General features: G+C 38.2%; 1 protein-coding gene across 1 annotated transcript in view; it reads left to right on the top strand.

Moving 5' to 3' along the window:
• The first annotated feature begins 239 nt into the window (after positions 1-239).
• LOC120795333 (anoctamin-9-like) overlaps positions 240-16,637 on the top strand; it is a 60,922-nt gene continuing 44,524 nt past the window's right edge. Inside the window, exons 1-4 of the mRNA XM_040137185.1 lie at positions 240-467; positions 10,243-10,302; positions 14,147-14,269; positions 14,379-14,518. Of these exons, the coding sequence (XP_039993119.1) occupies positions 357-467; positions 10,243-10,302; positions 14,147-14,269; positions 14,379-14,518 (434 nt within the window). The 5' untranslated portion in view covers positions 240-356. The remainder of the gene's footprint in view (positions 468-10,242; positions 10,303-14,146; positions 14,270-14,378; positions 14,519-16,637) is intronic.

The following is a 16,637-nucleotide window of genomic DNA, read 5'->3' as shown; positions in this document are numbered from 1 at the left end:
ATGACTGTAGTATGTAACCTTGTCACACCACCTTTGTATATTAAGTATTTTACAAAGTATTTCCTCTCTGCAAAACTGGGTGAAAAACATCATGTGAAAAAATTCATGTAGAATATGTAGGGTATATTACAGTATTTAAAAAAGTTCATATTTTCCATCTTTGTCGCGGAACATGAATGTATCATCAGATTGTGTCGTTTTAGTGAAAGGTGACGTCAGCAGCTTGACATACCCTTACCTATTCACAAGCGGCGCTCACCTGTAAATATGCGGAAGTGAGGAGATGAGTTATTGTTACTGAAGAGCAAATGTTATTATTTGCTTATGGAAATTGACAGTTGTTAAAGTAAAAACGGATGTGTGATGGAGCTATAACGTTCTTGAAACGGACACAGCTGCATGAAGGAACTTGTATCTCTTGTATCAGTAGTGGAACAACCTCTGACATGTTTTTCAAGACCATCGAGGTAAACACAGACTTTTATTTATGTTATCCATTAACTTTATTTGTACAAAAATGGAACGAACTCCAAAATGTTCAGACTTTATTTTATTAATTTATTATTTATTTATGTTATCCATTAACTTTATTTATACAAAAATGGAACTAACTCCAAAATGTTCTTCAGCACTGTCGCGGTTAACAAAGACACCAGTTTACTCGTTTTTAATCTAATTTAACACAGAGATTAGTTTTTTACTCTCCCGTTTAACATACTTAGTAAAATGCGGTAATGTAGTAAAACTGATTTAAACATGTACAGCTTCAAGTCCAGATCCTCACATCTCAAACATGACAGACTGCATTGTGGGGAAAACTGTATAAAGACGTAATGTTTAATTTCAGTCTGTTGAAATTAGTAGAGAAAATCTGTAACTAATGGTTATTTTCAATATGAATTAATCTGCATATTGTTTTCCAATTCCTTTTGTGTTCTATACAATGTCAGGAAATAGGGATTTTCAAATGGCTTGTTTTGTCCAACAACAAAAAAATTACATTTCAGAAGCAGTGTTTTGCATGTTTGCTTGAAAAGGACTAGAACTATGAATCCGTTATTTAAACAGCTGCTGATTAATTTTCTGTTGATTGACTAATTGATTAATCAGCTACTAGTTTTAACTTTAACACACATTGTGAGTGTATGACTACTGAAGGTGAAATTTAAAGTGAAAATGTGTGTGTGTGTGTGTGTGGAGGATATGTGTATGGGTTTAGTAGGTCAGAAGTGAAATCTGTTAATCACTTGGAGCAGTTATGGTCACACCCCTGTTTAAAGTTTACTGCAGTATCTACTGTATAGCTAGTCTATCTCATTGCACTCCCAGAATAGATACTAGGCTTAGTATACTAGGCTCTATCAACCTATCTCCAAAGTAAAAGTTATGAGGGCAGTAAACAGTGTTAGAGAGTTAAAAGCTGCAAACAGAACAAAGTAGCGGTTGAGAGCTGGAATCAAGAGCTGGAGTAGACACAGATGAAGATTTGAGCATGTTGGGCAGGTCTGGGCCTGCAGGCTGCTGAATGTCTGTTAGAGATGAAGAATAAAAACTCTGTACTGAAAGCTGCTCAACAGCTATCCAAAAATATATTTGAGTAGTGCGAAAATGTTTTTAGATGAATCAACACAGACAGCACGAACAAGTAACAGTTTGATAAGTAAGAATGTTAATGGAAGAAGACAAAGGATCAGCCACTCCTCACACATAGCGACCAGACAAATGTTTTGTTGGTCTTTTTTGTCCTTTTATTGTGCTGGGGAGCTCTGGAACTCTGTTAGAATCAGTCAGAATATTTTCTTAGTATAGTTCACTCAGTGTCCAGTTTATTAGGTTCACCTAGTTAAATCTAAGTCAGTCTGATTCAACAGTCCCGTAATAATACCTCCTTCATGAATGTTATAATGCTTAGTTTGTGTTCAGCCTGTTCCAAACTGGTGTTGATTCAACTTAAGGATTTTTTTGCAGGATGGAGTTTGTGTGGCTGTTGAACTGTGTTGCTAATAGTAGTAGTAATAGGAAGACACCTTCCATAACTGTGTGCGTGCGTTTGCATGAGACAAACACATCACATACACATACAGGGCACATCATGTGCACATGCACTCCATGTGTTATGTGATATGCCGTAGTGTATTGTCTTCAACTCATTGCTATATACATTAAGTGGTTTAACTAGAGTCTTACAGTGGATTCTTTAAGAGGTGATCCACTATGACAAAGAATATAAGGGTACAATGTACTGGGGTGCTATCAAAGAATGGCTTTTTCTGCCAGCTCCTCCATTTGTTATGGAGTGGTGTGAGGCTACTGTTCAACACATGTGTGAAGCAAAAAGATGTTCTCTAATCAGGAGTGAAATACAATGAAAAAGTGAAAAAAGGTGACTGTTGTCATGATAAAAGTTTTATCATTAGTGTATTAATTTCAATGTATAATTTTCTACCATGTTTTTAAACAGATGAATTTCATGATGCCCTACTCATCCTCTCACAAGCTTATCAGACAAAAAGAGATTTATTAATGAAGATAATAAAGAAAATAAAGCCTGGCTGGCTAACTATGCCAAATGTTTTGGACATCAAAATTTCACATTCCTATTAAAAGAATCAGAGGAGGATGCAGTAGGAATGAGCACTTATGAACAACAGGACAAACCTCATAAGATGATGGTGGAAATTGCTGAACCTACAAAGGATCTGCCACCGCCTCTTCCACCACATGTTATCAATATTTTGAAGGCTACCATATGTTTTAGTTTAAAAAAAATGTAAATGAGGATTGTTGGGGCTGTCAGATAAATCATTCACGCCAGAGGCAGTATAGTTATCTATATGAGATGCCCTTTTTTTACTACGAGACCTGTTTCGCCCACATATGTAAAAAAATATATACAAATCATTTCTTAAAAACATAGATACCACTCTGCATATTGGTACGGAACCTGAGAAGATTCTTGATATTGTGGAAGCGATGCTCACTGACTTATTACCAGAACCCAACATTGAACAGAGACTGGCTTAAATTTGAGAGACTGTCATAAATAATACAGATGAATCTGTCATTATCAACGCTATGTATCTCTGGCAACAATTACTATAGAGAAAAATAATGTGAAACATTTTGTGGATTATTGAAATGTTAGCTGGTATGATTTTTTTCTGCTTTTGTCCAACGAAATGTGTGGAAACAAAAAACAATAAACAGGCTGACCATATCTTGATCGTATTCATTTCTGTCAGAGGAGCCGGGATGGATAGAAAGTTTAAAAAAGTGTATTATGACCCTTCCGGCCATGGTGCTTTTGGAGGTATTAAACAACTTTAATACCTCCAGATACTTGAAAGGAATTTTACAATGAACAGTTCCAATTTCTACTGGATTTATACAAAATTAAACATTTTTTCAACACTAATGAGACAATAGCTAGCATACTAGAGCGTTTCAATAAGACCCTAAAAATGCGTATGTGGAGGTATCTAACAGTTTCAAGGGTTGCACAGATAAACTGCAACACATTGTGTATGCTTATGATCAATCAAAATGACGCCAGCTCCAAACAATGAGGAAAACGTTCGACAGTTTTCAACAACTTGTACAAAGCCTCAACCATCTATGTTTTTTAAATATATTGGTAACAAAGTGAGAATCTCAAAGCTTCGTGGAATTTTCAGAAAGAGTTATGAACAAAGTTTTACGGATAAACATTTTATAATAACGGTGTATACCGTGTAACCCTCCTGTTTATAAATTAAAAGACTATCATGGGGAAATGTTGCAGGGATCTTTTTATGCAAAAGAGTTGCCAAAAGTTATTATCGATACAAACAAAGTATTTAAGATGTAATAGTTCTGTTCCCCTCTTGTGCGGCAAAAATATAGCTGGTACAGTAAGCTATATCCCATTCTGTAGTGCGACAAGCTACATTATGTGTCTCTGTCCAAAACAGAAATCGGCGATACTTAAATTAGTCTCAAGTCTGATAAGGGTCAGAACATACCATTTACATACGGAAAAGTTGTATTCAAACTTAACTTCAGACCTGTAAAACAACAGTATTAGTTACTTTAAAGTTGGTTTCCAGACCAAGTCACATAATATTTGAATGAGGCCGAATCAGGACTACCCAGCTTTGTAGGATGGAGCATCCAGTATGGAGCCGGTCTTGGTGGTATGTTTAACAGTCTCTTCAGAATTCCTATGCCTATATTCAAACATGGTCTAAATTTAGCCAAGCCCCACCTGACATCTGCTGCAAAAAATATTGTCAGTGATGATGTTGCAAATATATCATAGCAAGACAGCAAAGCTCAGGACTTGTGACAGTTGTAAAAAGACCAATAAAAAAGACCACCTGGTAAACGTGGGCAGGACTAAACAACTAAAAGAAGCAGGAAAACAAACAAATAAAGTGCGGACACTGCTAGAAAAAATCAATATTCTAAACGACGGAAGAATGCCTTCGAACATTGTTTTTGGATTTAGGTACAAAATGGCACTACTCCACAGCATGTCCGAAGTATGTAAAAAATGAGCGAGAGCAAGTTGAAAGTAGCAAGTAGTAATAGGTCCGATCAAATACCCTGGTTGTACAATTTTTTTTTACAAGTTGTTATACCTTTGGGAGACACTGATTTACCAATCTTCAAACACATACCCATACATGGGTGTGATAGAGTGACTAATTAACTATGGAAAGGGTACACTAGACTCAGTTTGCGTGTGTACTATTTATCAAGGATACAACCAGTTATATTGATACACATATGCCTTTAGGTGTCAATCAGGGATTGACAGAGGGCATCCTCCAGTATTTATGTTAAAAAGGTTTCTGTTGCACGTTTTATCACGTGTGTCTAAATAATTTTTCCATCCATGCTGGTACCAGAATCTGTAATCAAGACGTTCATGTTTATTTTTGGGACAGATCCCAAAGTCTATTGTCATTGAATTTGTTGATAATGAATACAGGTTACTATTCCTGTAACCCATTTAGATTCTAGCCCCATTACAGTGAGTTTTTTAGCTATGTTTCCAATGGGTATACATATCCTGCCAAGCCATTCCAGTTTGATTTGCAAATTAGAGAATACACCCTATACACTTCTTAATTCATCCTGCTACTTCTGTCAGCAGTCACATTATCAATAAATGTATGGCTCCCAGTTCTCCTGGCAGCCATACATGCCCATCCCATAACACAGCCTCCACCATGTTTGAAAAATGATTTGGTATGCTTTGGTTCACAAGCCGTTCCTTTCCAACCCATACTCTTCTCTTCGAATAATGCTGCTACAAGTTAATCTTGGTTTCATCTGTCCAAAGAATCTTGGTCCAGAACTGGGCAGGTTTTGTTAGATGTTTTCTGGGAAAGTCCAATCTTGCCTTTCTGTTCTTGAGCGTTACCAGTGGCACCTTGTGGTAAACCATCTGTATTTAAATTCATGAAGCTGTCTCTTGATTGTAGACTTTGACAATGATATGCCTGCCTCTTCGAGAGTGTTCTTGACCTGGCTAGATGTTGTGAAAGGGGTTTTTCTTCACTAGGGAAAGAATTCTGCTAACATCCACTTTTGTTGTCTTCAGTGGTCATCAAGGCCTTTGCTGTTGCTGAGCTCACCCGTTCCTTTTTCTTTTTTAGGAATGTACCACATATGTTGATTTTGCCAAAGTTTCTGTTATCTGTCTCAACATATGCATTTTTTCAGCCTATTGATGGCCTCCTTCATTTGCATCATAACAGGTCGCACCTGACCATGAAACTGATGGTCAGTCAACTGTCCAATTACTTTTATGATTCTGAAAATGAAGGAATATCTATAGAAATGTCTGTAATTCCTAAATGGTAAGTGCAATATTTTTGTTAAACCGCTTGAATTAAAGTTGAAAGTCTAAACTTTAATTACATCTTAATGGCTTCGTTTCACATCCATTATGGTGATGTACAGAGGCAAAATTCCGAAAATTGCGTCACTGTCCATATACTTATACAGATACTTATACTTGTATACTTGCAAACTAACTGTATACAATTGAATACCAATAGAGCTAATTTTGGTTATTAACAGTATATCCAAAGAAATTTCTGGGGGTATTTTCTCACGACCAACTACCTGAACGTGTTCAGGAATTATCTGCTAGGCTTGTATTCAATACGAATCTTTCTCATTTAGGCGGCATCCATTGGTTTGGAAATGACCCATGGCACCCCAATTTCCCTGATACCATATCTGCTTTTCTTAAACTTAACTGCACAAATATGTTTTATTCTATGAGACCACTTGTGTTCAGTACTGTCTTTTTTTAAATTTTAAATTTTAAATTAAATTTTCTTTTTTTTAAATTCAATATTCAAAAAGGTCTGTCCTACCCTTGCATATTAAAAATATATTTATATCATCGGTTTGATTTTATCTGTGTTCAGTTTTTATAGGTCTGCTTGTAAAATCCTATTTTTGAATATTCTATTATGATTTATGTCACAGACAAAAAAGACGATTGGCATTTCAAGGCATTTTATCCATACAGTTTTACATATTCATACACAAACAAAGGTTAGTTTGTAAACAATGTTTTCTTCTTTCACATACATATTCGTTTAATAATCAACATATGAAACATATAAATATAAAACAAGACAAAAATAAATACAATAATTAAAAAAATCAGAACTTTAACCATTCATTAGTGTCTACATTAAGAAACCTCTGTCTTTTTTTAGGTGTTTACATTTTTTCTTTACACTAATTACAGACATAATGATACGCCTACTGATAATGGTAGATTTAAATTTGCAAGAGTCTTCAAAAACTCATGCAAATACTATTGTTCTGGAAGAGTCTACAGTCTTGTATGGGTTTGTGACATTTTTTTTTTACAAATCATACATCAAACCCGTAATATATTTAACATTTTTCTTGTTTCTGGTATGCATATGTTGCATAACCTCGGAAATAATGACATCTTCTGTATCAGTATACGACTGTTGCTTTTCATTCTGCTCATTCCCTCCATCCTCAGAAAGTGATAGTGTCAAAAGTCCTTTTTCATTATTACCTTGTCTAAAAATATTTAGAAATGCTGTAAAATATTACTGTACATTTTAGCTTTTTCATTCAAATCTGTGTCAGGGAGCTTCAGCACATCCATTATTGCATTATTGTCCAGTTCATTTTCTGCTTTTTTGTGAAAAAGCAAAACAACACAAACAATCAAAAACAAACAAACAAACAAAGCAAAATATTTACGCTTGTGAGAATACACTGGCAATAGAAAGTATGGCAGCTCCTAGTAGCGGTAGCAGAAATCCTCCTCCAGTCTGGTTGATCCTTTTCTCTTCAGAAATCCCAACCTTCTTGTCAGCAATCAGTCTAATCCCTGCCCGCTCCATCTTCAGCCGCCTGGAGTGTCTTGTAGTTAATGGTATTTTTCCTTGTTAACACATTCAGTGCTATTTCAGACTAAGCATAGATAAAATCATTGGTTGCACTTATTAAAACTTTCCTCAGATGATGTGGAGACTTATATAACATGTTCAGTTGAACAACATTTCTGCGAATGCTTGATGACATTTTTTTTTTCTGTTTTGTTAGATCAGTTGTTTTTTTGTTACATACGTTGATATGTTGTCAGACCATCCTGTTGTGGATGGTCTGACAACATATCTGTTGGGAGTCTCAGATTATCTGGTGTCTTGGCTTTAAAGTCAACTAATAAATACCCATATGGTACAGATGTTACATTATTAAAGGAGTCTAAGAAAAAATTTGTCTTATATGGAAATCTGTTTGCCTAACAGAAAGATTTGGAATTCTTTTCTAGGGTTTTTTAAAAAGAACAAGATAATTGGTATTCAGATTAGAGAGGCACTACTCAGTTAAACATGTTTTTTGAACTGTAAACTAAATGATATGACTGCACTGTAATGAAACAACTCAGTGCTGGTGTTGATACTGACATTTCTTTCCAAATTTATAAAAATTGACATTTCATGGGTTGAAAATAGCTCAACACGCCATGTACTGTTTTAAATCATCCTGAACCTGGCAATGCCATAGAGTCAACTGTTTGGGACTTATATACGTCGTGAAAATTATATTTTAAAAAAGAATGTTAACGCCTTCCAATCACGGGTGGGCTGCCCACCTCCCACAACACCCGTCCTTGAGTGGGAGGCTGTGAAACCGCACTCATTTTCAAATATATTCTCAAAAGTTTACGCTATTTTTGGCTAACCCTCTAAGTAGTGTTTTTCCATTTTGGTGAAATGGCTCAGACTCAGCATTTTTCATGAGAGTGCTACTCTAACTACATGCTCAACTCCGAGAGCTCTGGCTTCGGGCATTGCTGGGGCTGGAGGAAATGCCTTGAATTGATATGGCTTCAGGGGATTCTCGAGTGGAAATGACCTCCACCTCCAAAGAGATTTCTAGCATAGGTGCCTTGCAGTAACTGAGCAACTCCTGCCTCACAAATCCACATCCCACGAGTCCCCACATTCATACACATGATCCAGCAGACTTATGCAAACGCTTTCTTATGACTGAAGTTTTCAACCTTGAGGAGAACCTCAAGACCGATTCCTTGGACCTTTCGACCCTGAACCACAATGTCCTCCCGCTGGTGGGTCGGCAGTAATGGCCAGTCACTGCCCATCCTCTCCTGGATCCTCCTGGATCCTCCTGCCTATTCCAGAGCCAACAAGATGCTCTTTAGCCAGGCTTGCCACCCTTTTTTATCCTGCATTGTTGGACCAGGTCCTGGTACTTGGTGGCCTTCCTGTCCGAGGCCTCTTTGCATCCATCTTCCCACAGTTCAATGATCCTTGTCAGATCCTAGTCCTCAGACCATATGACTATGTCTGGCCTCAGGGATGTTTGGACAACCTGGGGAAAGTGTAGTTTTCTGCCCAGGTCCCCCCTCAATTCCCATGATTGTGCCAGCTGCAGAAGGCTCTTCTTGGTCTTTTTGGAGGAGGGTGGCTTCTCCCCCTCCCCAAAGAAGTGTGTTGATGGGGTTGGTCTCATGTAGGTCTGATGCTATTTCTGTCTTTGCTGCCTCAAGACTTCAACCAGTGCTCAGAAGAACTGATGCCATCTCTATCTCTTAGGAATCAGTAATGAAAATAATGGTCAGTTGCAGCCTCGACCAGACCAGACTAATGTACTGTGCATGCTACAAGTCTTTGAAATGAACATTGACTGGTATTTTTGGTAGAGCCAACCCTATATCCTTTTTTTCAGTAAAATTAAGAAAAGAAAACAGAAAAGAGGACAAAAGGAAAAAAATTAAAAACTTTGGAGTGAACATTGGTTTCATTTGCTTAGCAGCTGTTAAAGAAATACAGATTACAGATTAAGCGTGAAATGTTGTCACAATAGCCACCATATTGATACACAGTGTAACAATAACTCAAATAAAGAGTCATAAAGTTAGCAGTATGTGTGTGTTTGCTAATAGTAGACGACATATACACATACTGTAGCAGTAAAACACCTGAGTGGACTGAAGTGAGCATATTATATTGTTTATGAATTCAACTCTTTATTTGTAAAAGAAAGAAAGAAATGCTGAATCTCTTTTTCAGTATGTACATTTTCACTTTAAAGAGCAACAAAATGTTAATAATTTCTCTGTAGAGATCTTGAAGTCTTTTATAACCTCCAGTTCAGTAGAGATGAGAAATGTGTGTGACCAGTAATATCTTAGTGTTACACATCCAAAAAGATAACTGACATATTCTTAACTGTACGAAAGAAATGACTAGCTATGTTTAATCATTTTTAAATTACTGAGGTTCATGGCTCACAGAGTCAAAATGAATATTTTAAAGCCAGACTGTGTAACTTGTAACTGAACAGCTTTTATTAATGGCAATTATGAGATCATGCTAAATGTATCAAGTACTGTTTAGCATTTATTTAAAATGCTAAGCTATTTAACAGTAATACAAGTGAAGAAAAAACATAAAGTCAGTGAACTGAGTCAGTAATGTGTTTTATGCATCAACATTTCCCTAAAGTTTGCTAACATCAGCCACCATTAGATAACAGTTATAGAAGGTCAGAGGTAAGAGTGGACCAAGTGAGCCTGGTTTAAATACAGTTCTCTTATTGTTTGGCTGTTTATAAATGTATTATAGACATCTGTAATATGAGACCACACAGTCAGTATGATACAACAGCCTGCTTGTACTGTACAGGGTGCCCAGTTGTAATGGTAACCTTATCTCTGTGTTAAAGGAAGACATTGAGATGTGGGACAGGCAGAAAGAAGGCTGTGAGCCTTTACTTCCGTCAACGGTAAGAATCCACTCCCTGCTCTCATTGTTTTTTGGCTGTTAATTACTTTAGCTTTTGTTATATTTATTATTATTGTACATTATCTTTTTCCAAATTTCTGAATAAATAAAACGTTTAATCATTTAATCACTCCTCTCATCTGATCTTCTCAGATGAGAGGAGGATTGGATAACTAAAGTCTGTTTAAACAGACTTTAAACAGACTTCAAACAGACTTCAAACAGACTGTAGACAGACTGTAGACAGATTGTAAACAGACCGAAGACAGACTGGACAGATGGTGAAAAAAAGACTGGACACATTGTAAACAGACTGAAGACAGATGTAGAATTACTAAAACAAGACTGAAGACAGATTGTAAACAGACTGTAGACAGACTTTGGACAGACTGTAAACTGACTGAAGACAGTGTGAAGAAAGACTGTGGACAGATTGTACAAAGACTGTGGACAAACCGGAAATACTATGGACAGATTGTAAACAGACTGTGGACAGACTGTGGATAGACTGAGGACCGACTGTGGACAAATTCTAAACAGACTGAAGACAGACTGAGTCCCAGACTGAAGAAATACTGTGGAAACAGTCTAAACAGACTGAAGAAAGACTGTGGAAACAGTCTAAACAGACTGAAGACAGACTGAGGAAAGATTGTAAACAGACTGAAGCCTGACAGTGGACAGATTGAAGACAGACTGTGGAGAGATTGTAAACTGTCTAAAGACAGACTGTGGACAGAACTCATCAGTAACATATTGTAAAAACACAGAATCTATCTGCTCTTATGAAACGACTGTTTGACTCTGTGTTAAACAGATGAACCTGTGTGATGTCAGGCATGAACACACAGAGTTTTATCTTCTGTCACCCTTCAAGATAAAACAGAGAACCTGTTCATGTTGGTGACTCATTTACATGTTATAATCTGGTTTACTAAAATGTGAAATTGTAACTGGAGCTCAGTATTTCCTGTCCAACATCCACTTCTGTCCTTTAATGGGTCTGCCAGGTTTTGGCTCTGCTGTAACTTGGAGCAACAGGACCTGATTTGAGTTTTACATTGCTGAGTGAACCCTCAAAAACCCCAAGTCTAGAACAGGGGTCTACATCTACAGTTGAGTGCTGTTGGACACTTGAATGGCAGTTGAACACTTGAGCGAGTGTTACTCTGAACAGGTGTAGTAATCTGAACCTGCCTCTTGAGACAGAACCCATCTGACTCATTGGATGAACTGGTGACTATCCTGTTAGCTAACAAGATACAATATGTAGATATGACAGGTATGTAAGTGTTGGAGGGCAGTTTTTACCTGACACAGGTTTTTGTGCTAAGCGTGGTGTTTGACTGCTTACAATATTGGTCTGATTTAATTTGAAATGTAGTAGTAACAGAAGACACTATTTTGGTCCTGACTTGTAAACAGAGGCCCTGTTCATATCTGGCATTAACATGCATCTTGGGTGATCTGATCAAAAGGGGACAGTTCTAAGTATGTCTGTTCACACCCGGCATTAGAGTGCATCTCCACATGCTCGAGTGACCACTTGTGACTGGATTTCACCTCCCCGCTCTATGTGCAAATAAACACGTACATCAATTCCGTTTGCAAAGTACAAATGCCTCCTTGTTTTTAACCGTCGGGAGGCAGCAATGCACTCCCTGTGCCAAGTCTTCCAGAAATTAAAAGAAGAAGAAAAAATCAAAACAATACAAACAGGGACTATTTCAAGGTGTGTTCCAAACCAGATCGCCTGAGATGTTTGATGCACTCATAATATATCTCCATGGGCTTTTAGAAATTTCCAGACGCTGTGGACAAACCCAGTTTTCGTGACTTGTGCAACTTGTATTTGTTTACGAATGAGTACGTACATCCGCTTATGTAGAGGACATCGGTTGAGTAGGCGGCTCTTCAATATGGCCCAGGATACATTTGCGTTCACACTCTTAAAAAAATGTGGCCATCTGCGAATGGTGTCTGATTGATCGGATCTCAAATGCGTCCTCAGTACGTCTTGGGTGCATTCACACCTGTTCTTAGAGCTCACCACTTGTGAAAGGATAACCCAAGGGCAAGACAGACTGTGGAGAGAGTGTGAACAGACCGAAGACAATAGTTTTTGCTGTGTGTGTGTTTTAGAACATTGATGGAGCAGTGTGAGGACAGACAGCCCAATAGACCAGACTATGTCTGAATTTAAAAAATATTCAAATATTCAATGGTAGAATGAGACTTATTACTTCTAGAAGCTAATTTGATCTGTATTAGTGATAGATGATGATGCGTCTGTCCTGACTTTTTGGTTGGACTGCAGCAGTGGGAACAGCCCCATAAACGCGAATGTCTGTCACTGTCTGACTGAGTGCTGAACTTTCACCATTGGTACACCGGCCGATTGTTGGAGTTTCCCTACTGGCTGTTGCTCTTTCAAAATGATTTGGCGCAAACAGCTTCTAATACGTCATCAGGGGAGCATTTACAGTCAGTGTTGCCAACTTAGCGTCTTTGTCACTAGATTTACTGACTTTTCAGACCCCTTTAGTACCTTTTTTTTTAAAGCATGTAGTGACAAAACTAGAGATTTTTTGGAAAAACCTTAGCTACATTCCATAGACAAGAGTCGCCAGTATTGCCCTGCGGTGTGTGAGGATTGGCTATCCTTCCGCCGGGACACCTCAAAACAATACAAACTGGGTGAATGAATGTCTAATGTTCTGTAACCTGTAATTGTAATCCTACTATGACCTGGTTACTGAAGTGCATTTAAACACACTGACTGATGTCGGTCATAAGGCCTGGCTCTCATTTCATCCAAAAGGTGTTGGATGGGGTCGAGGTCAGGGCTCTTTGCAGACCAGTGAAGTTCTTCCACACCAAACTGCGAAAACCATTTCTTTATGGAGCTGGTATTGTGTTATGTTGGGACTAGAAAGTGCCTTCCTTCCCCAAACTGTTGTCACAAAGTTAGAAAAGATGTCATTCTATTGTGTTGTGTTGTATTGTAGAGTTCTGTACTGGTGTGACGTATACAGTGTGATGTACTGTGATTTAATATAATAAAACTGTAGCCCTGCCAGCATTGCATATCGTTTGTTAGCTGAGTTCTGTCATTCATCATATCAACTGTAAAGCTCTGGTCATTTTCATTCAGAACTAGTTTGTACGTGTTGTCCGATCATGTTGGAAATCCAAACGTTTCTATCTGATCTAAACATCCACTCTTGAAGGTAGGTTCAAAAGCTGGCCATCATAGAGAGGCAGAGACATAATACTGTTTAAATATGGAGATAACTTCTCCCATGTTCAGACAGTCTCTCCTGGAAGAAATTCATAGTGTTGACCGCAGTTGTTCACATGAAAAGTGACAGAAATAGTTGTCTCACCTCCACACAACTGACCAGTCACTGAGTAAGCTGGATGTGATGTTAGTGTTTCAGAAAGTTTCAGAAATGGGCAAACCCACCTCCCTAATCTGGCGAAAGAAAGGTATGGGGGAGGAGGTTTCTGAAGCTGTCTGACTGCACGACAAACAGTTCTGAAGCAGTATAATAATGCCTTTACACTCTTTACAATACACAGAATCTTATGGGAGTTTTAAGGCTGGGATTGTCTCTATCATACAGATTCTGCACTGCTCTGCAAATAGTTCAGGTCACCATAGATAGCTGGAGCTAGACTGAGTACAATGTTACTATATTATATTAGATGTTTTGCACTGCTAAACAATATAAATCTGAAAGGAGAGAAGCGAATCTGTAAAAGTCAAGTCAGTAATGACCGTCTTCCTGTGTGTTTCAGTCTTTAGTGTCTATTATCACTGGAGGTGTTTTCTGTTTGAACAGCCAACCCACAGGACATTTGATTATGTACTAGTGGCCCACAAGGTTGATGATGACAGCAACCAAAAGGCTCAGAAGCAGAGAGCCTTTATCCAGCGGCTTGAGAAGAAAAACATCATTGTTACTGTGAGTCTCTTCAAAACTTTATGACTTGACAGATAATGTAATGTAGCAAATGACGTTATGAATCAAAGATAACTCACTAATGTGTGTGTTGTTTATGTGTGTGTTTTAGAGGATTGTTCATGATGTCAAAGTATTCTTTGGCCTGCGTGCTCCCAGTGAGATGTTTGAAGACTACCAGTATCTGCTCAAGGTCTCAGATTCTTGCAACTGGTGTGGAGATGTGGGAGGAGCTGTCACCCAGGCTACCAGGTAACACATACTATATATATATATATATATACGGTAAATTTACACTCACCGAGCACTTATTAGGAACACCATACTAATACTGGGTAGGGCCTCCTTTTTCTCTCAAAACAGCCTCAGTTCCTCATGGCACGGATTCCACATGTTGGAAACATTCCTTTGAGATTGTGGTCCATGTTGACATGATTGCATCACGTAATTTCTGCAGACTTGTCAGATGCCTATTCGAACTGCTAACCTACACTGAACTCATTGTCATATGGTCTGCTGACCATGCATATGGTCAGCAAAAAAACTCAGATAGGATGTGGCATTCAAACCATGATTGACTGGTATTTAGGGCCAAAAATGTACCAAGAAACCATTCCCCACACCATTACACCACCACCACCAACCTGGACTGTTGACACAAGGCAGGTTGGATCCATGGATTCATGCTGTTGACGCCAAATTCTGACCCTACCATGTGCGTTCCTCAGCAGAAATCCAGATTCATCAGAGCGGGCTATGTTTTTCCAGTCTTCAGCTGTCCAGTTTTGGTAAGCCTGTGCCCACTGCAGCCTCAGATTTCTGTTTTTGGCTGACAGGAATGGAACCTGATGTTGTCTTTTGCTGTTGTAGACCATCTACCTCAAGGTTCAACGTGTTTTTAATTCTGAGGTTCTTTCTGTTCAGCAAAGTGTGAAGAGTGATTATCTGAGTCACCGTAGCCTTTCTGTCAGCTCCAACCAGTATGGCCATTCTCGTCTGACCTCTCTCATCCAACAGAACTGCTGCTCATTGGATGTTTTTGGTTTTGGTACCGTTCTGAGTAAACTCAAGAGACTGTTGTGCGTTAAAATCCCAGGAGATCAGTTTCAGAAATGTTCAAACCAATCCATTTAGCACCAACAATTATGTCACAGAGCTCAAATTTTTCCCCAATTATGATGTTTAACTGAAGGTCCTGACCTGTATCTGCATGATTTTATGCATTGCACCTCTGCCACATGATTGGACAATTGCATGAATAAGCAGGTGTACAGGTGTTTCTGATAAAGTGCTCGGTGAGTGTATGCACACACATAAACACAGAGAAGTTGGTGAAACATTTACTGGTGGTTTGCAGCAACAGTTGTGCTGTTTCAGGAGAATGTAGAGTTATGTAATTATCCTTAATATAAATAAAGAACAACTTTAACGCTGATCAGAGTAGCTAAATATGTGAAAAAAATTTGCAAAACCTACTTTTCCAAACTCATCTTAGGTTGAAGTTCAGTCTGCATATATTGCTGCACGTAGCATCTAAGAACCCTCGATTGTCTGATCACTTACCCCAAAACTTGGGGGTTTATTAGATTTATTAAACCCCAGGTCCAGGGTTTATTCCAGGCTAGGTTGACCACTCTCTCTGGAACACCCCACAAAAACATTCAAACCTTGGTGGAATGTTTTTTACTCTCTGTGCTGCTCTCAACCTGAAACATGCATGCATCGTGCCCGTGGGCTTGCAGGTCGCACTTGCATTGCCTCGACGGTCCTCCAGGTGTGAATTGCACAGGAGGCGATCCCATTAATATCTGCCTGCAAGTCTAATTTTATTTGTTTTTATTTTTCCATTGGTAAAGTGGTACTGCAGCATACACTGTAGAATTTATTTAAGTAACTTTTCAGGGAAGGTATAGAATAGTGTACACGTGAGACACAAAAAAATGACATGTCAACCAGCGGGTGGTGCTATAATCAAAGTAAGTGTGTTTTGACCTGTAACTCCCACATAGTACATTGCACATTCAAAAACCTTAGGTGCACATGTTCCCTGAATTTGGCTGAATCTCGTGATATAGGTCACGCCAATTTCCGCCTACAAATTTCTTTTTCAAAATTACTAAATATTCAAAACCTACTTTTTTAAACTCTTCTGAGGCTGTGAGTATGATCTGCACAAAACTTTGTACATAGAATCTATGGACACCCATGATAAAAATTTATTTATAGAATTTACATAATCCAAAAAAAGGAACAACTTCGTATAGGTTGTAGCCTAAACAGGAAGTGTTGCATATCTTGGCAACTATCACTCATATGAACATGAAACTCGGTTGAGTAGTTTCCAATGTACCATTGAGGTTCTGTGCAAAAT

The sequence above is a fragment of the Xiphias gladius genome, chromosome 1, assembly GCF_016859285.1.
Source record: "Xiphias gladius isolate SHS-SW01 ecotype Sanya breed wild chromosome 1, ASM1685928v1, whole genome shotgun sequence".
Taxonomy (NCBI): domain Eukaryota; kingdom Metazoa; phylum Chordata; class Actinopteri; order Istiophoriformes; family Xiphiidae; genus Xiphias; species Xiphias gladius.
This window is presented reverse-complemented; position numbering and strand designations above follow the sequence as displayed.